Consider the following 14,799-nt stretch of genomic DNA (forward strand, 5'->3'; position numbering starts at 1 on the left):
GGTTGGACTCTGGCCTTTGGAAAGGACAGACATCCCATCTCCTCTTCTCAGTGCTGCTGACAGCCCTCTCTGTAATCTTTGTCGTGACACTAGTGGTAGTACTGTAGCTGCTCTGCTGCCCGAGGCCCCATCATTGCACTGGAAGTCCTTCCAATACGTAAAGGCTTTGCAATCCCCTTTGCATACACTAAGGACAGTTAGAAATGCCCTAACCGGATTCAGGACAGTGAGAGTCAGTGCAGGGTTGCTGACTGTTGGGAGAACAACGCAGACCTGTTGGAGTACCTTGGGTCTGACAGAAGAAGAAGCCACCCAGCACCTCCCTGCCATTCCCCAGCCACCTCTTTCACCTGTCTCTCTTCTGCATTTTACTTTTACCTCTTTAGCCATGATGACAAACCATGTTGGCCTAAAGAATAGATTCCATGAGGGGAAGTAGCTGGACCCCAGAGACATGTGGAAAGACTGAGATGTAAGAGCTTTTGGTCTCTGGTCAGCGATGGTCACATCGAGTGAGTTTTGAAGGCCATGCTGTCTACAACTACCCCGAGTCTCTCCCAGGCCTGATCATACCTAATCTCCCCACTTGACCATCCTAGTTTTATATATCAACGTCCCCAGCTTGGGCTGCGTTGCCCCAGTGGACATGAGGTGGAGAAATAAGCAGAAACTGGGCTTTAGCTTCATCAGGGAGCCAAACGCAGAGTTGGAGGTTGAAGGGGTGCAGTCTGTCTCTGAAGATAGCCCCTGCAAGGCATAGTGGGCTTGCATCTCCGATGAAGCCAACATTCGCATAGGTCTCCCTGGTGCCTCAGGTGGGCAGAGGTACTGTCCTCATCTGCCTCACCTCTCTCCTGGGGGTCAGTCATCTCCACGGCAACCCGGGGAAAGAGCCTTTCTGAGATGGGAGGATAGGTGCCCAGACCCTGGCAGCTACCTGAAACTTAGCACCCCAGTTGCCCGCTGCCCCTGGTTAGGGATGCATGCTTTTGGTGGAGAGGAAGGGACAGAGCCCATCCTGTGGGTGACCAAGCAGGTCTGGCAGGCATAAGATTGGAGCAAGAGAACAAAGTTTTGTAGGAATGAAATTAGCATGTCCTGGGGATAGTGAGGTAGAAGTGCTAAAAGGGTCTACCAGTGACAACCTTAGGGGCCTGCTGTTATTTTCCCTGGACTGACTCTGCTTCTTCTACATCTACCCCTGTTCATCTCCCCTCTGCTATTTACCCATTATATTGAAAAGTATTCTTGAGCCCTGCTCCTCATAGCCATCCTTAACTTTCCATAGGATGGTCCCATCTCCCACTCCTCTCTTTATTTTTTCGTATTATACCCACACCCACCCTGCCTCTCTTTTCTTCGTTTGGTCACCTCCCCCTATCTCCACTGTTCCTTTATCCCACATCTGGCTCCTCCCTACCCAGATCTGGTTGGAGGGACTTTGGTTTCTTCCTAGGCAAGGCTGGTACTCCACCAAAATTCATCTGTTTTTCTCCTGGGCTCCTCCCCATCCTCCCTCCTCCCTGCTGTACCCAGGGAGGGGGTACCGCTTGGTCCCAGCTCCCAGTGTTTGCCCTAGAGTTAATGTTTAGCCCAGGGCTAATTCCCTCTCCTCAGGCTTGGGAGTGTAGGAGAGGAAGGCTGGCACACTGAGACTCATCTCCCAGGGGTTAGACTCTCTCCATGTATCCTGCACCTCCCTCACCCCATTGTATCCCAGAGTCACCTCCACATCTGACCCACAGCAATTCTCAGTTTTCTGGGGAATTAGTGTAAGGATCAGAACCTTGCGAGCCTAGATTTTGGGGTCTGGTGTGGCCCAGGGAAGAGGCTCTGATCATCCTGGACATTTTCTATGGACTTGCTGGTCCTCTTATGACAGCTGAGGGCAGGGCTGACACGTGGCAGAGAGAAGTTTAGATGTCTGATTCGCAGAGTTTTGGCAGTGGTGGGGTGCTGGGAAGCCATGCATATAGGATTGGGGACATCTGTGGGTGTGTGCTCATAGATGCCATGTAAATAGAAACAATTTTAGAGGTGTATAAGTATACATGCATTTGGTGAATAGTTTTCGAGCACCTGATATTTGAAACACATGCTGAATGCTGTAGAAGATATAAATCTGTTTGAGGGGTAGATCCTTTCTGGAAAGGATAGTTATCTGATATGGCAATTACCCTGCATGGTGTGATGGATGGAGTCAGTGGCTGCATCCCAGGTGTGTACATTGAGAGAGAGGTACAGAGGTTTGGCAAAGGATTCAGACTTTTCCTCTGCTTTCTCCAACACTGCTTAAATGAGAGACCCCAGGTTTCTCTGAATCAGAATCTGAGTTTGGGAGTCAAGAACTTAATTTTCAATGCATTCATTAGGTCGTTTTTAAGCACACTAAAGTCTGAGTGTTGCTGCATCAAATTACTGAGGCTCCTAGGAAAAAGGCACCATTCATCATGTGCATGCTTGAGACCCTCCTGGCAAGGTGGGCATAGCTGGGGAGGGTGATTGAAGGGCCCCATTCGTTTCAAAGGTCTAACTTTTCCTGGGAGTCTAATGCTTCCCAGCCCCAGTGCTTCCTGATCCCTGCTCTTAGCTTTTCTGTCTGAAACCCCTTTCGCCCCCATTGGTCTGGCTCCCATTCGTCCCCCCAGATACCAGCTTCCCTGCAGTGGGCTGTCTCCTTCTGACCTGGGGCCAAATCCTCTGCTTTTAGTATTGTTACTTGTCCTTCAGGTTTAAGCAGCTGCGGGGAATCCTCTTGTCCTTGATCCCCCTCCTGCTAGTGCTGGAGGCAGGACAGGGCCCCCTGGGAAGGAAGGAGATGCCTTAGACAGCCCCTGGAGCTGTTGACCTCAACTTCTCCAGGCAGTCTGCCCAGCTTCTCCCGTTAGCACGTCTGCAGTGAGATAAGTTAAACTTGAAATCTGCTGCTGCTGCTGCTGCTGCTGCTGCTGCTGCTGCTGCTGCTGCTACAGGGAAATGGGTAGATGGAGGGGTCAGTGTCGGGGGGAGAGTGTCTGCAAGAAGTTCCTGGCTGTTTGAGTCTCATATTTCAGATATCATCATAACAGCAGTGCCCTGGTACCTTCTTGTCCCTCTCCCCCACTTGGCGCCCTGGCCAGCTACTTTCCATTGCAGGAAACATCTGCTGGGAGTCCGTCCAGGCAGGCCAGGGGTTACTGGAGGACGTTGGCCAGTACCATCCCCAGATCCTGTAACTTGAAGCATGTGTAGGGCTCTGCCCGCCCACCCGCCCTGCCTCCCTTTCGCCCTCCCTCCTGGCACCAGCGACTAACAAAGAAGTCATTTGCTGGTTAGCCAAGAGGATCAGGGTCTGCGAGGGAAAAAGGGGGTGTGTGTAGGGATGGGAGTGAGAGCTGGCCCTCTTGTCACAGCCATTGGTGGCCACTCTCCCTGGGTGAGGGCAGTGACTCAGAGCAACCAGTGTCCACCCAGAGTAGAGATTGCACATTGAACGGGCTGCCTCGTGGGACAGACCAGACAGAGCTGGAGACCTGTGCATCGTTAGAGTTTCAGAGCAACTATGAGCCATTCTGCTGCGTGTGAATAACTGCTGGGGTCAACCTCTGGACCTGGCTGTGGGATCATCCTCTCCCTGCACAGTTTGCCTATCCACCAGGGGACTGTTGTTCAGCGTCCTTAGCCAGCCCTGTGCACCTGCTGTGTTGTCTGCCTCCTCTGGCCTCAGCTGGCATCTTGGAGTGGCTGTCCACACTGACCAGAAGAAGGAGCTTTGCATCCACTCCGAGTTGCCCTTAGCCTGAAGACAAGCTACACTGTGGGAGCCGAGCAGGGTGAAGCAGAACTTGGCCATGGGAGACTGGCTGGCCAGCTTGTCCCAAGAACCATGCTGACCACACTCTCCTTCTTGTGAAGTTTTGTGCTAGGAACAGAGCTCTAGGAGAAAAAAGGTGGTCAGTCGGGGTCACATAGACCCTCTGCCAAGAAGCCAGAGGTTACGCATCTGCATTCACCCCAGGCGAGTTCTTTTGTTTTCATCCTGTGGGGACAGAAGGGAATCAGCTCAAGGAGCTGGGCTCCACTGAGAGGTGGAACCTTGGAGAGCAATGGAATCTTTGACGGAATCTGGGGTCCTCTGGAGCCTCCTGTTGGAGCAGGACAGCCAGCCTTTGCAGTGGTACCTGAAGAAGGTTACGGAGGTACCTGCTGGTGCGGAACTCTGTTGCTGGCATGGATCTGAGGAAATCCCAGCCGTGAGTGTGCAACCTCATTTCTCTGTACCTGTGTGACAATTCTGTTGCACCTTTGTCATTCCCCACTTGGCCTTGCTACCTGGGGACCCCAGATTTGACAATCCTTAAACCAAGATTCTTTGGCCATTTTAAATTAAAATAGGTGAGCCTTGCTTTTGGAGGAGATTGCTTTCAGAGCATGGGGTGAGAGGGAGAGTTCTCTTGTGTCAAGAAGATATATAGTGGCAGGCTGATCATGTTGTCTATACTTTAGACTCTAGGAGGCTAAGGCTTGCCTGCTATCCACACTGGCAGCCTGGTAGAATCAGGGCATTTATTTGCAGGCCTGGGTTAAGAAATCACTCCACCCAAGTCAGTCCTTGTAGAACCAGGTGGCTTCAGGGGTTAGGATTAGACTTGTCCTCCTTTTTACCACAGCCTTGTTCCAAGGAATGGAGAGGTTGGAAGATTATGACCAGACTCCTATCTCCTCCACCTCTGTAGATGTCTCAATTCCCATTGAAGATGAGAGAAGCAGGCGTAAGAGAGCAATATGGAAAGAACATCAGAAATAAGAGGACTGCCAGTCTTCAGGCAGTTGGGTGCGTGATGTCCAGTTTCCCCAAGGGAGTGTGTTCTGCTGTGGCATCCCTGTTGTTTCCCTCTTGGCATAAGGACCCTGAGGCCAGGTAGAGTGATGGCTCAGACCAGGAGCTCTGGGTCAGACTGCCTTGGTTCATAGTCCACTCTCCCACTTAGTAACCACATTCTTTGGGCAAGTCGCTTCACCTCTCTGTGCCTCAACTTCCTCATGTAAAATGGGATAATAAAAACAACTCCCTGGTCAAATGAAATGCTGTATGTGCAGGGCCTCTGACAGTACTTGGTGTGTGGTAATAACTCATTCCATGTTAGCGTGATTGTAGCTCTAGAAGGTCAGTTAGGTCAGTTAGAACTTACTGATGGTCAAGCAGGGCTTTTCAGTGTGCAGACTCTGTTTTGTAAGACCAGAAGGCCATTTGGATTGGATATCTCAATATCAGTTTGAAAGTAACAATTAACATGGACCAGAGGCATGTTGTATTCTGGGTCTTTTCTAGCCACTGAAGTCACGAAATGGGCTGGCTTCCAGATATTCATTTCCAGTGGCCATGATACTTGGTTCAAACATATGGCAGGTGATTCTCGAAGTTTAGAATTCTGCTAGATAGCATTGCTTTGGCAAGGGTAGCAGGGTATCCATTCTTGCAAGTACAACTTATTTTATAAGTAACCCAAAACAAAAGTTTCAAGTTAACTATAGACAAAGTAGTTAAAAGCGCTGCATCCCAGAAAACCTCCCTAATCTGAAGTCATGCCATTTTCTCTCCTCCAAGTTCCTGAAATTCCTATTTCCTCTAATAGAAGAACCATTAGGTCACTTAGCTCATGTAGTCAGATCATGCTGTGAATGTGGTCTGGCCACAGCCTTGGCTTCCTTGTGGGCCATTCAGCTTTTCAGAAAGACAAAAAATGAATAGTCCAAAGTTCATTCCATTGTCACAACAGCTGTATGCCAGTGGATTCTCAGAGAAGCGGGTGAGAAAGTGTAAATGGCCAAGACCCATCTGTCACCATCACTAGGACAGTCCTTCTGCATGCGCATGATCCTGGCATAAGTAGGTCAGTGAACCGCCTGGGTGGAGTGCAGGTGTCGCAAAGCATGGCTCTTCCTGCACTGTGCACTGTCTTTATGCATCATCCTTGCTGCCTTTAATCTACAGGGCACATTTGTTTCTTTTCATGATTCTAAGATTGTAAGCTTGGAAACAGCAGGATTTCTGTATATTCAGCTGGCTTATGCTATTTCCAAGGAGGATCTGCTAGGGCTGTTTTTGGGTATGAGCTTTCTCTGAGGCACCCCAAAAGCTAGGTGGGCACAGGGCCATCTGGAGGCACAGGTGGTGATAGGAGGTGAGTACGGGACCAAAGATTGAGAGATCTGCCACTGATCAACTGGAGGACCTTGGGCAGAGGCCTTCTCTCTGGCCATAGTTTCCTTATCAGTAATATAAGGGTTAGATTAGATAATTTTGTCAGGAATGGTGAGGGAATGAGGTTGGGTGCCTGATGTGCCTTTAGATTCTGTATTTGTGTGCTTATTCTAATACTAGTTTTCTGGTTTCGTTTTCTTTTTTTTTTTCTTGTTTTTCTTTTTTTCTTTTTTTTTTTTTTGTCGTTTAATACAGTCTTTATAAAAGTACCATTTCCTCCTAGTTTAATTGAGATATAATTCACACATAACATTGTACTCGTCTTACGTTTTATGATTCTTTTTCCAGTGATGAATTTCATACACACCAAGTGCTTACTGTGTTAGTCACGATAACAACTTCTTTCTGAGGGGTGTGATGGGCACTATCAGATCCTGGGTCTTTCTGGGGGACCCTTGGGCCCCTGCTTTACTGTCAGGTGGCGCTTCCTGCTGGCAGAAGCAATAGCTGACATGGTGGGTTCCAGGAAGCTCCCTAAAGGTATCCCCACTTCCTTTGTCCTCTTGGGATGTAATGTGGGACTTGCTTAGTAGTATGTTTTGCTTTTTCTCACTGACTGATGTTGGATACAAAGCTTTTCACAGTATCAAATTCTCTCCACAATGTTTTCCCACACTGAGCCCCCTTTGCCTACCCTGGCCTCCTAGAGTGTATGGGATCACCCAGCCTCATCTTTGCCTTTTAAATACACAAGCAGATGCTCTTCCTGCACCTTCCTCCGCAACCCCCCAGAACCTGGGAACATCCCACTAACCTTAGTCATTGTCATACAGGTGTTAAGCCCCACTTACAAGCAGAGAAATGAAGACTTCAGAAAGCTCTTTAAGCAACTTCCAGACACGGAGCGCCTCATTGTTGGTGAGCTGGGTGGCCTGGGTGTAGGGGGCCAGGAAGGAGGTTCAGGAGTCCTAGGATAGCACTCAGGCTGCTTCTGTCTAAAGGTTCCAAGTAAGAGCCAACCCAGGAGAAAGTCTGTCTGGGAACAGGGAGAGGGGACGTCCAGAGCAATGACTCCAGTGGTTGGGGCTTAGGGTTGAGCACCCATGCGTGGTGTCCTCAAGAGAGAACCCAACCAGGGAAGAGTCACTGCCACTCTTCTCTCTGCAGATGGCCCAGCAGTGAAGGAGTGGAGTGATCGTTGGCTGAGGAGGCCATTCGATGATTTTATAGACCTTTCCTACCTCTAGCTTCCTTGCTCCCCTCCACTGTCTCAGGTGTTCTTTGGCCTCTAGGCGGTGGTGTGTTTCACACCCTTCCTGTTCCTGACAGTGAGGTTTTGGGGACCCCCTTGGTGCTGGTCCGAACATACCTAGTCAGTGGCAGCAGTTGGGCTCCCTAATGCTAGTGAGAGGGACGGTATGCCTAAGTCATAGCGGTTTACAGAAAATGCTTTCTGTCTCTGAGCTCTTCTGTCCTCTGCTCCTCCACAGATTATTCATGTGCATTGCAAAGAGACATTCTTCTCCAGGGCCGACTCTACCTCTCTGAAAATTGGATCTGCTTCTATAGCAACATCTTCCGCTGGGAAACTCTGGTAAAGACCCAGGGCTTGCTTCCTTGGACTGTTCCCTTGGCTGTGGCCGAGCAAGCTGCCTCCACTTTCTTCCCTTTGTTGACTTCATACTCTACCCAAGCCTTTTAATAATTAACAAAATCACATGCCTGTGTCTTGAGGCTAGATCTCTTCTAGCATGTCTTCCCCTCACACCCATCTGGGTTTGGAAGAGAGTATTGAGAGAATTTGCTCTTGGCAGGAGTCACTACCAAAGGCAGAATAGTAGAGTCAGAAGGGCCTTGGCCTTGAGACACAGAAGAACTGACTTGTACACTTTCAGGGTTCTGCAGCTAATTAGCTGTGTGATGTTAGGCTAGTCCTTTATTTTTCCTTTGCCTCTATTTTCTCAGAAAATAAAGTGGGAAAAAATAACCTAGATGACTTTTACAGTTCTATCTAGAGCTACTGTTCTGTTTCTGTAAGTGGCACAGAAATGGTACTTCTGCACATTTATCAGACTGTGTAGAAATGAGAAAGAAAGCTCCCTGGACCCCGAATCAGGACACCCTTGGGCTCTAGGTAAGGCTCAGTCACCACCTCACTGTGGGGCCTCTGAAATTAGGGGCTAAACTAGTTGATCTCTAAGGAAGTTTAGAAATATGTAGACTGACCTGATTTCCTCTGCCTGAACTGGAGTCATGTGAGCACTCTTTGCCTGACTCTATTAATGCCTCTTTTTGCTTGTTATCCAATCTCTGTCCCTGTGGGAATGCCAGCTGACCGTTCGTTTGAAAGACATCTGTTCCATGACTAAAGAAAAAACAGCTCGCCTCATTCCCAATGCCATCCAAGTTTGCACTGACTCAGAAAAGGTAAGTGGGGTCTAATCTTGGACTTTCTACTTCCCGCTCCCTCAAACCTGTCCCCTACTCCTGTATTTCTGTCCTTCAGTTGCATTAATGGGGTGAGAGGCGGTAAAGTAATGCAGATTGCAAGAACCACCTCCATGGTGCGCAGGGAGTTTGGGGTCTGAGCAGGAGTGAGCGTAGAGTGGCAGCACATCGGACTTGGAGCCAGAACACCTGAAGTTGAGTCCTGTGAATGTAGGCATGTTATATAACCTCTCTGTGCCTTGTTTTCTCGTGTGTAAAATGAAGCCAGCAATACTATTTAACAGTGTTGAAAGGACATCAAACATTCGAAAACACTAAATTGTAGAGCACTATCCAAATGTAAGTTGTTATCATCATCTATCAGCAAAGCTCATCAAGAGGGATGAGGAGGCAGATAGGAAATGGATTGTCCATATAGGTTTGGGGAAAATGCGGAAGATAAAATTTAAGGCAAAGAAAGCACTGTGATCTTTAACCAGAGCCTGAAGACTAATAGCTTCAGGGCTTGGAGTGGACTAGATTTCTGCCAAACACAAGGCCAACAATGCCATTGGACTCAGGCTGTGACAAGAACAATGAGACTTTGGCTCAGATAAGTCTTTGGTTTGAATTCTGTTTCTGGCATGAATCAGCTTTGTGATTATAGAAGTCGCCTAACTTTACCAGCCTGTTTCTATTTATTAGGTATTATACTAACAGTTATGTTTATTTTCCAAGGTTTTTGTATAGTGTAAATGAAGCAGCAATTGTGAAGCACCTAGAATGTGTTCCATAAAACCTGGTTTTTGTCAGTTTCTTCCTGCATGTTATAAAGCAAGCAGGGATCCCCAATGGTACCTCTGCACATTATCAGACTATTAGGAACTGGGCTGCACAGCAGGAGATGAGCAGCGGGCAAGCCAGTGAAACTTCATCTGTATTTGCACTCCCCAGCGCTGGCATCACCACCTCAGCTCCACCTCAGATCATCAGGCATTAGATTCTCATAAGAGCACCAGTCTCTGGTGCCAAAAAGGTTGAGAACCGCTGCTATAAAGAGTCTCCACTAATATGTAAGCTCCATTAGAGAAGAGGTCTCTTTCCATTTTCTTTACTGTTGTGCCCAAACATGTAAAATAGTACCTAGCACATGCTAACATTAAAATATTTGTTGAATTAATGGGTGAAAGGGTGAGTGGGTGAATAGATTTGTCTTTTTTCCTTTAGGCTAGTTCACAGCTCACCACTCACTCAGTTCCAGTTTATAGGTGAAAGAAGTTTTTTATAGAGGTGAAAACTTAAGACGAGAGGAAACACTGAGGAAAGTATGAGTGAAATTTGAAGGACTTGGTTGCAGTGGGGACTTAGAGGTCCCAGATACCTGTATGATCCCCATCACTGGAAATACCTGTGCTGTGATCATGAGTAACAGAGTCAGTAGTATTTGAGGGCGTAATTTGTAGCCTTTTTAGAGGAAGGAGCAGCATGTCCCTATTCATTATATTATAATGTGTTAACAGACATTTCTTGCCATTTTCTCTTCCAATCTAGCACTTTTTTACTTCATTTGGGGCCCGGGATAGGACATATATGATGATGTTCCGGCTGTGGCAGAATGCTCTCCTCGAAAAGGTAAGGACTACCAAGCTTCTTCCTTTAGCCTGAGGAGAACGCACATCCAACAAGTGTTCTTTCCCCTTGGGCGCGGGCCTTGTGAAAAGGTTACTCTTGCTTGGGCATCGGTAAGCTCCAAAGAAGCCATATTTCCTCCCTGTCCTGGAAATCCACCAGACTGTATCACTGAGTAGCCTTTCCTGTCATATGAACAGCCAGCCTTACTGCTGCTTGTTGCAGGGCCCTCACCGACTTTAGGCACTTCGGTTCCACTGTTTTAAATGTATCAGGATTTATTTTAATCAGGTATGATAAAACACACAGACATGGAAATGACTGTCCGTAAGTTTTTATGCTCACAGACACCTAGAAGCAGAGGTACATCGTGCCATGCTGGGCCACATGGGGGAAGCACCAGGGTCAGCCAGAAGGCAAAGAGAGCACAGGGAAAGCATGGGCAAGAGCCTTTATCATGGTTTTCCAGGGAAGGAATGGGTGATACAGGGTAGGCAGGCCAAGTGGTTGTAAGATTGGCTAGTTTGAATAATGTAGTAGGGCTTAGGGATATAGAGACTGTCACTAGTTGTCTCGTACCTGTCCCTGGGTTATGAGGGCAGGGGAATATTGGCCTGGGGTGTAAGAGCTAGATAAGAAGGTGGTTGGGGGTATGAGCTTTGGATTGGCTGGTTACACATGAAGGGTGTACTCTATTTAGCGAGTTGTTTCCTATCTCTAGAAATTAGGAATTAGCTAACCCTGGGAGGGGTAGGCCCTCCCCAGTCAGCGAGGCCTCAGATGCCAGAGCATCAAAAATATCAAAATAAGGAAAATAGAATTAATACAGCACCAGTTGACTACTGTAGTGTCTGAAGGACACTGGAAGGAGATGCAGATGATGGGGATGTTAGTGGCAGCCCTTAGAAAACTCCCATTCAAATGTCCTAGTGTTGAGAAACAGCTCCAAGCTAGAGCAGAGAACATAACAAAAATTATATAATTACATTATATTTGACATATATTTAGATATAGGAATGCATCTACCTTGACTCTAGCCCAAACATTACTATCTAAAGAAAATTGAGTAGATTTATTATGTAGAGTTTCTTCTAACCTTAAAGTCTGTAGCCTTGGTATAAATCCTCATAACTTATTTGAGCTGAGATCATCTGCCTTTATTAGCCATTGATAAAGGTAAAGTGATAATGTATTTGAACCTCTGCTGGCAGGTTTGAATATATGGTTCACAACCACTGTCAACTTCTAAATATGACAGGGTCATCCATGTGGTCTACGAAAGTCCTAACGATGTAACTGTAAAAGTTCTGCCTGATGAGCAGGGTCTGCTCACTATGCTTGTTCCGACTACGGTCAGAGAAGGCTGCATGGAGAAGGTGAATTGTTAAGAAGGGGAAGGCATGGTTTGGCAGAGATGCACATGTGGCCCAGGCAGGATGAATGGTGGACATAAGGCCAGAGATAGGAGCAGGAGGTCCAGATAAAAGAGGAGTGCCTCCCTCTAGTGCCATTAGGGCCAGGGCAGAGCTGCCACCCCCACAGAGGCCTGGCTGTGCTGTCCTGGGCAGTTCTCTGGAGTCAGAATACTGAAACTCTGGCTCACAGCATCCTGCCAGCTGCCTGCTTCTTAAGCCATACTTTGAAAGGATGGGCTTAGAGTGTTCTCAGATGCTTTATCAAATCTATTGGTGGGAAACGTTCTTTAAATGTGATTTTTTAAAAAAATAAGATATTAACTGCTTCTATTTTCCTTATGCTCTTGCTCTCCTTTTTCACATACTTATCGCTACTACCTTTTCCCCCTCCTGCCAGCCCAAGGCTCATTCATAGTATTCACCTCTGATCTTACTTCTTTGACATTCTGTTGCCTCTTTCCTGAAACTGTGTACTTCTTGAGAGCTAACGTTTTTTAGGACAGTGCTTTTGAGGAAAACATGTAGACACCCAGTGAAATAAGAAACACTGGAACTAATACATAGAACTATAGGCAAACTGATTCTGCTTAAGAATAAAGTAGGGAGTATTCAGCTAGTCAACAGAGGATCAGATGCAATGACCTTTGAGGCCCCTTAAAATATGAGAATGTAGGCTTCTTTCTAACTGCAGGAACTCTTCAATTATGTAATGGGCCAGCATTAGATGTGATCCAGCAGGGTCTGCATGGCCACTGTTAGTGTAAAATTTCTGCAGTATCAGGGAGACTGGCTCAAGGGATCTCTCGTGCTCCTTCCACATCAACCTCAGAAGCTCCATGATCCCCTTGGCCCCAGAGCAACATCGGTTTATGCTGCTTAATGCTGAACCTCATCCATAGGAGCAAAAAGTGGACAGTTACCACCAAGGGACCAGTTGGTCCCTTATGCAAACCTGAGTTGAGGGAATACGCCAAGTTCCTGGCTTTGCTAAAAGACGTATTCTTAGGCAGAAGATTGGTATCTAGCTGAGATTCTTAGAGGAGGGTGGGGTAGCGGGGCAGGGTCAGCGATGAGGTTGTCATGGAGGCATTGCTCACTCTCAGTTTGGCTAGGGAGAATGGGTGCAGCTGTTCCTACCCTCAAGGGAGTCCAGCCCAATTCAGTGCCTCCCTATAGAGTGGGGTCCTGAGGAAGGAAGCATCAGTCTCTGTTGTTCCCTGCAGCCCCTGTGCCCCAAGGAGCTCTGGCACTTTGTTCACCAGTGCTACGGGAATGAATTGGGCTTGACCAGTGACGACGAGGACTACGTACCCCCCGATGATGACTTCAACACGATGGGGTGAGAGAGGCAGAGGGCAAGCTGCCAGGAGCCTTTCCTAGAGGGGCTAGGATGGCAGTGAAGGCCTCACTGGGGAATGTTATATAGGCAAAGCCCTAAAGCTAGTGAGGGAATGAACCAGGAGGATATCTGCGGGAAGACCTCTCAGGCAGAGGGAACAGTAAGCGGGTGGCCGGTGGAATGGAAAAAGGGCACATGGAGGAGGAGGGGTCAGGAGGCAGGTTCTGAGAGCCTTTTGGCCAAAACGATGATTGGCTTTTACTCAGAGTGGGATGAGAAGCCGTGGGAAGGCTTTGAGTAGGTAATTGATAATATCTGACTTAACATTTTAACAGAATCACTCTGGATTTTGTGTTGAAACACATCAAAGGGGGAGCAAGGGCAGGCTAGCTAAAAGGCTATTGAATAATTTAGATTTTTTTAGATGAGAGGTGATGGTGGTTTAGATCAGGAGGGTAGCAGTAGAAATGGCAATAATTGGTTAGTTTCTGAATATATTTTGAAGGTAGAACCAGAAATATATTGAAGGATTTGATGATGGATTGGAAAGGAACCAAAGGTGGCTTTAAGGTTTTCTTGGATTTACCAAGTGGAAGCATAGAGTTCCAAACTGAGATGGACAGCACCATAGGCAGAGCAGATTGTGGGGGAAGAACAGGAGCTTGGTTTTAGGTAACTTGAGTTTGAGATGACTGTTACTCAAGTGAAGATGTTTTTTAGGCATTTGTGAATATGAGTGTAGAATTCACTGGGGAGTCTAGGCTAGGGACATACATTTGGAAACTTCAGTGGATAGCCATGAGATTGGCTGAAACCACCAAGTGATTGAATAGACATAGGAAGAAGTTAAAAAACTGGGCTGGGAACACTCAGCAGGAGGAAGAAGCAGCAAAAGAAATCATGAAAGAACGTCCAGTGAGGTAGGAGGAATGCTAGGAGAGTTTTGTATCATAGAAGCCAAGGGAAGGAAATTTTAAGGAGAAGGAGATATCACTGCATCACTGTTGGAATGTTAAGAAACATGGGAGGTTGGAAAGGTAGGCTTGGTGGTATTGTGAGAGGCACAGAATTATAGAAAGCGAGGAAAGAGCTTCAAATGTATAGTACATAGACTTGGGCTCAGGTACAATTTCTGACACTTCATAGTGGTATCATTTAACTTCTGTGACTATCTATTTGATTCTCTCTAAAATGCATACAGTGATTTACTCAGAGCTGTTATACATCCAGATGAGGTAATACATAAAGTATAAGTCACGTGTTGATAAAGACAATGACGACTTTTCTCTTGGAAGAGGGTGGCATCCCTGAAGGGTCCCTAGAAGCGCACCCACCTTTAGCTCCAGAATGGTTTCCCCTTAGGTATATAATGCCAAGAAGTTAACTAGTTATAACCCAGAATCTGGGTAGTACCCCTAAAGGGCAGTCATGTCCAGAGTCCTGTGTGGGAAAGAAAATGTATGCTCAAAGCCCAGACATTTAATTAAAATGGTCACATTGAGATGGATTAGGATGCCAGTGGCGGGGAGGGAGGGATAGTTTAGGACAAATAATGGTCATATTTAGGTAGTGATAAATCTAAGGAGGGTGCCTAGAAAAGGTGAGTATGGAGCCGGGAATTTTACATCGTGGTAGAGGGTAGAGAACAATATCGGAGTAAGGAGTGGTTAGAGGGAGATCATATGCAAAGCTAAGAAGCAAGAAAGCCCATAGTTTTGGATGGATAGATAGGTCTAAGGTTTTAAGATATTTAGCAGTCTTGACCATTGAGGTTAACATAGACTCACGGTGTCTTTTTTTTTTTT

At 47.0% G+C, this 14,799-nt stretch overlaps 1 protein-coding gene across 1 annotated transcript in view; it reads left to right on the top strand.

Moving 5' to 3' along the window:
- LOC102894451 (GRAM domain-containing protein 1B) overlaps nt 1-14,799 on the top strand; it is a 57,995-nt gene that overhangs the window by 25,741 nt on the left and 17,455 nt on the right. Inside the window, exons 4-8 of the mRNA XM_025041873.1 lie at nt 7,018-7,102; nt 7,675-7,778; nt 8,516-8,611; nt 10,163-10,243; nt 12,879-12,994. Of these exons, the coding sequence (XP_024897641.1) occupies nt 7,018-7,102; nt 7,675-7,778; nt 8,516-8,611; nt 10,163-10,243; nt 12,879-12,994 (482 nt within the window). The remainder of the gene's footprint in view (nt 1-7,017; nt 7,103-7,674; nt 7,779-8,515; nt 8,612-10,162; nt 10,244-12,878; nt 12,995-14,799) is intronic.

This window comes from Pteropus alecto, unplaced genomic scaffold (assembly GCF_000325575.1).
Source record: "Pteropus alecto unplaced genomic scaffold, ASM32557v1 scaffold479, whole genome shotgun sequence".
Classification (NCBI taxonomy): domain Eukaryota; kingdom Metazoa; phylum Chordata; class Mammalia; order Chiroptera; family Pteropodidae; genus Pteropus; species Pteropus alecto.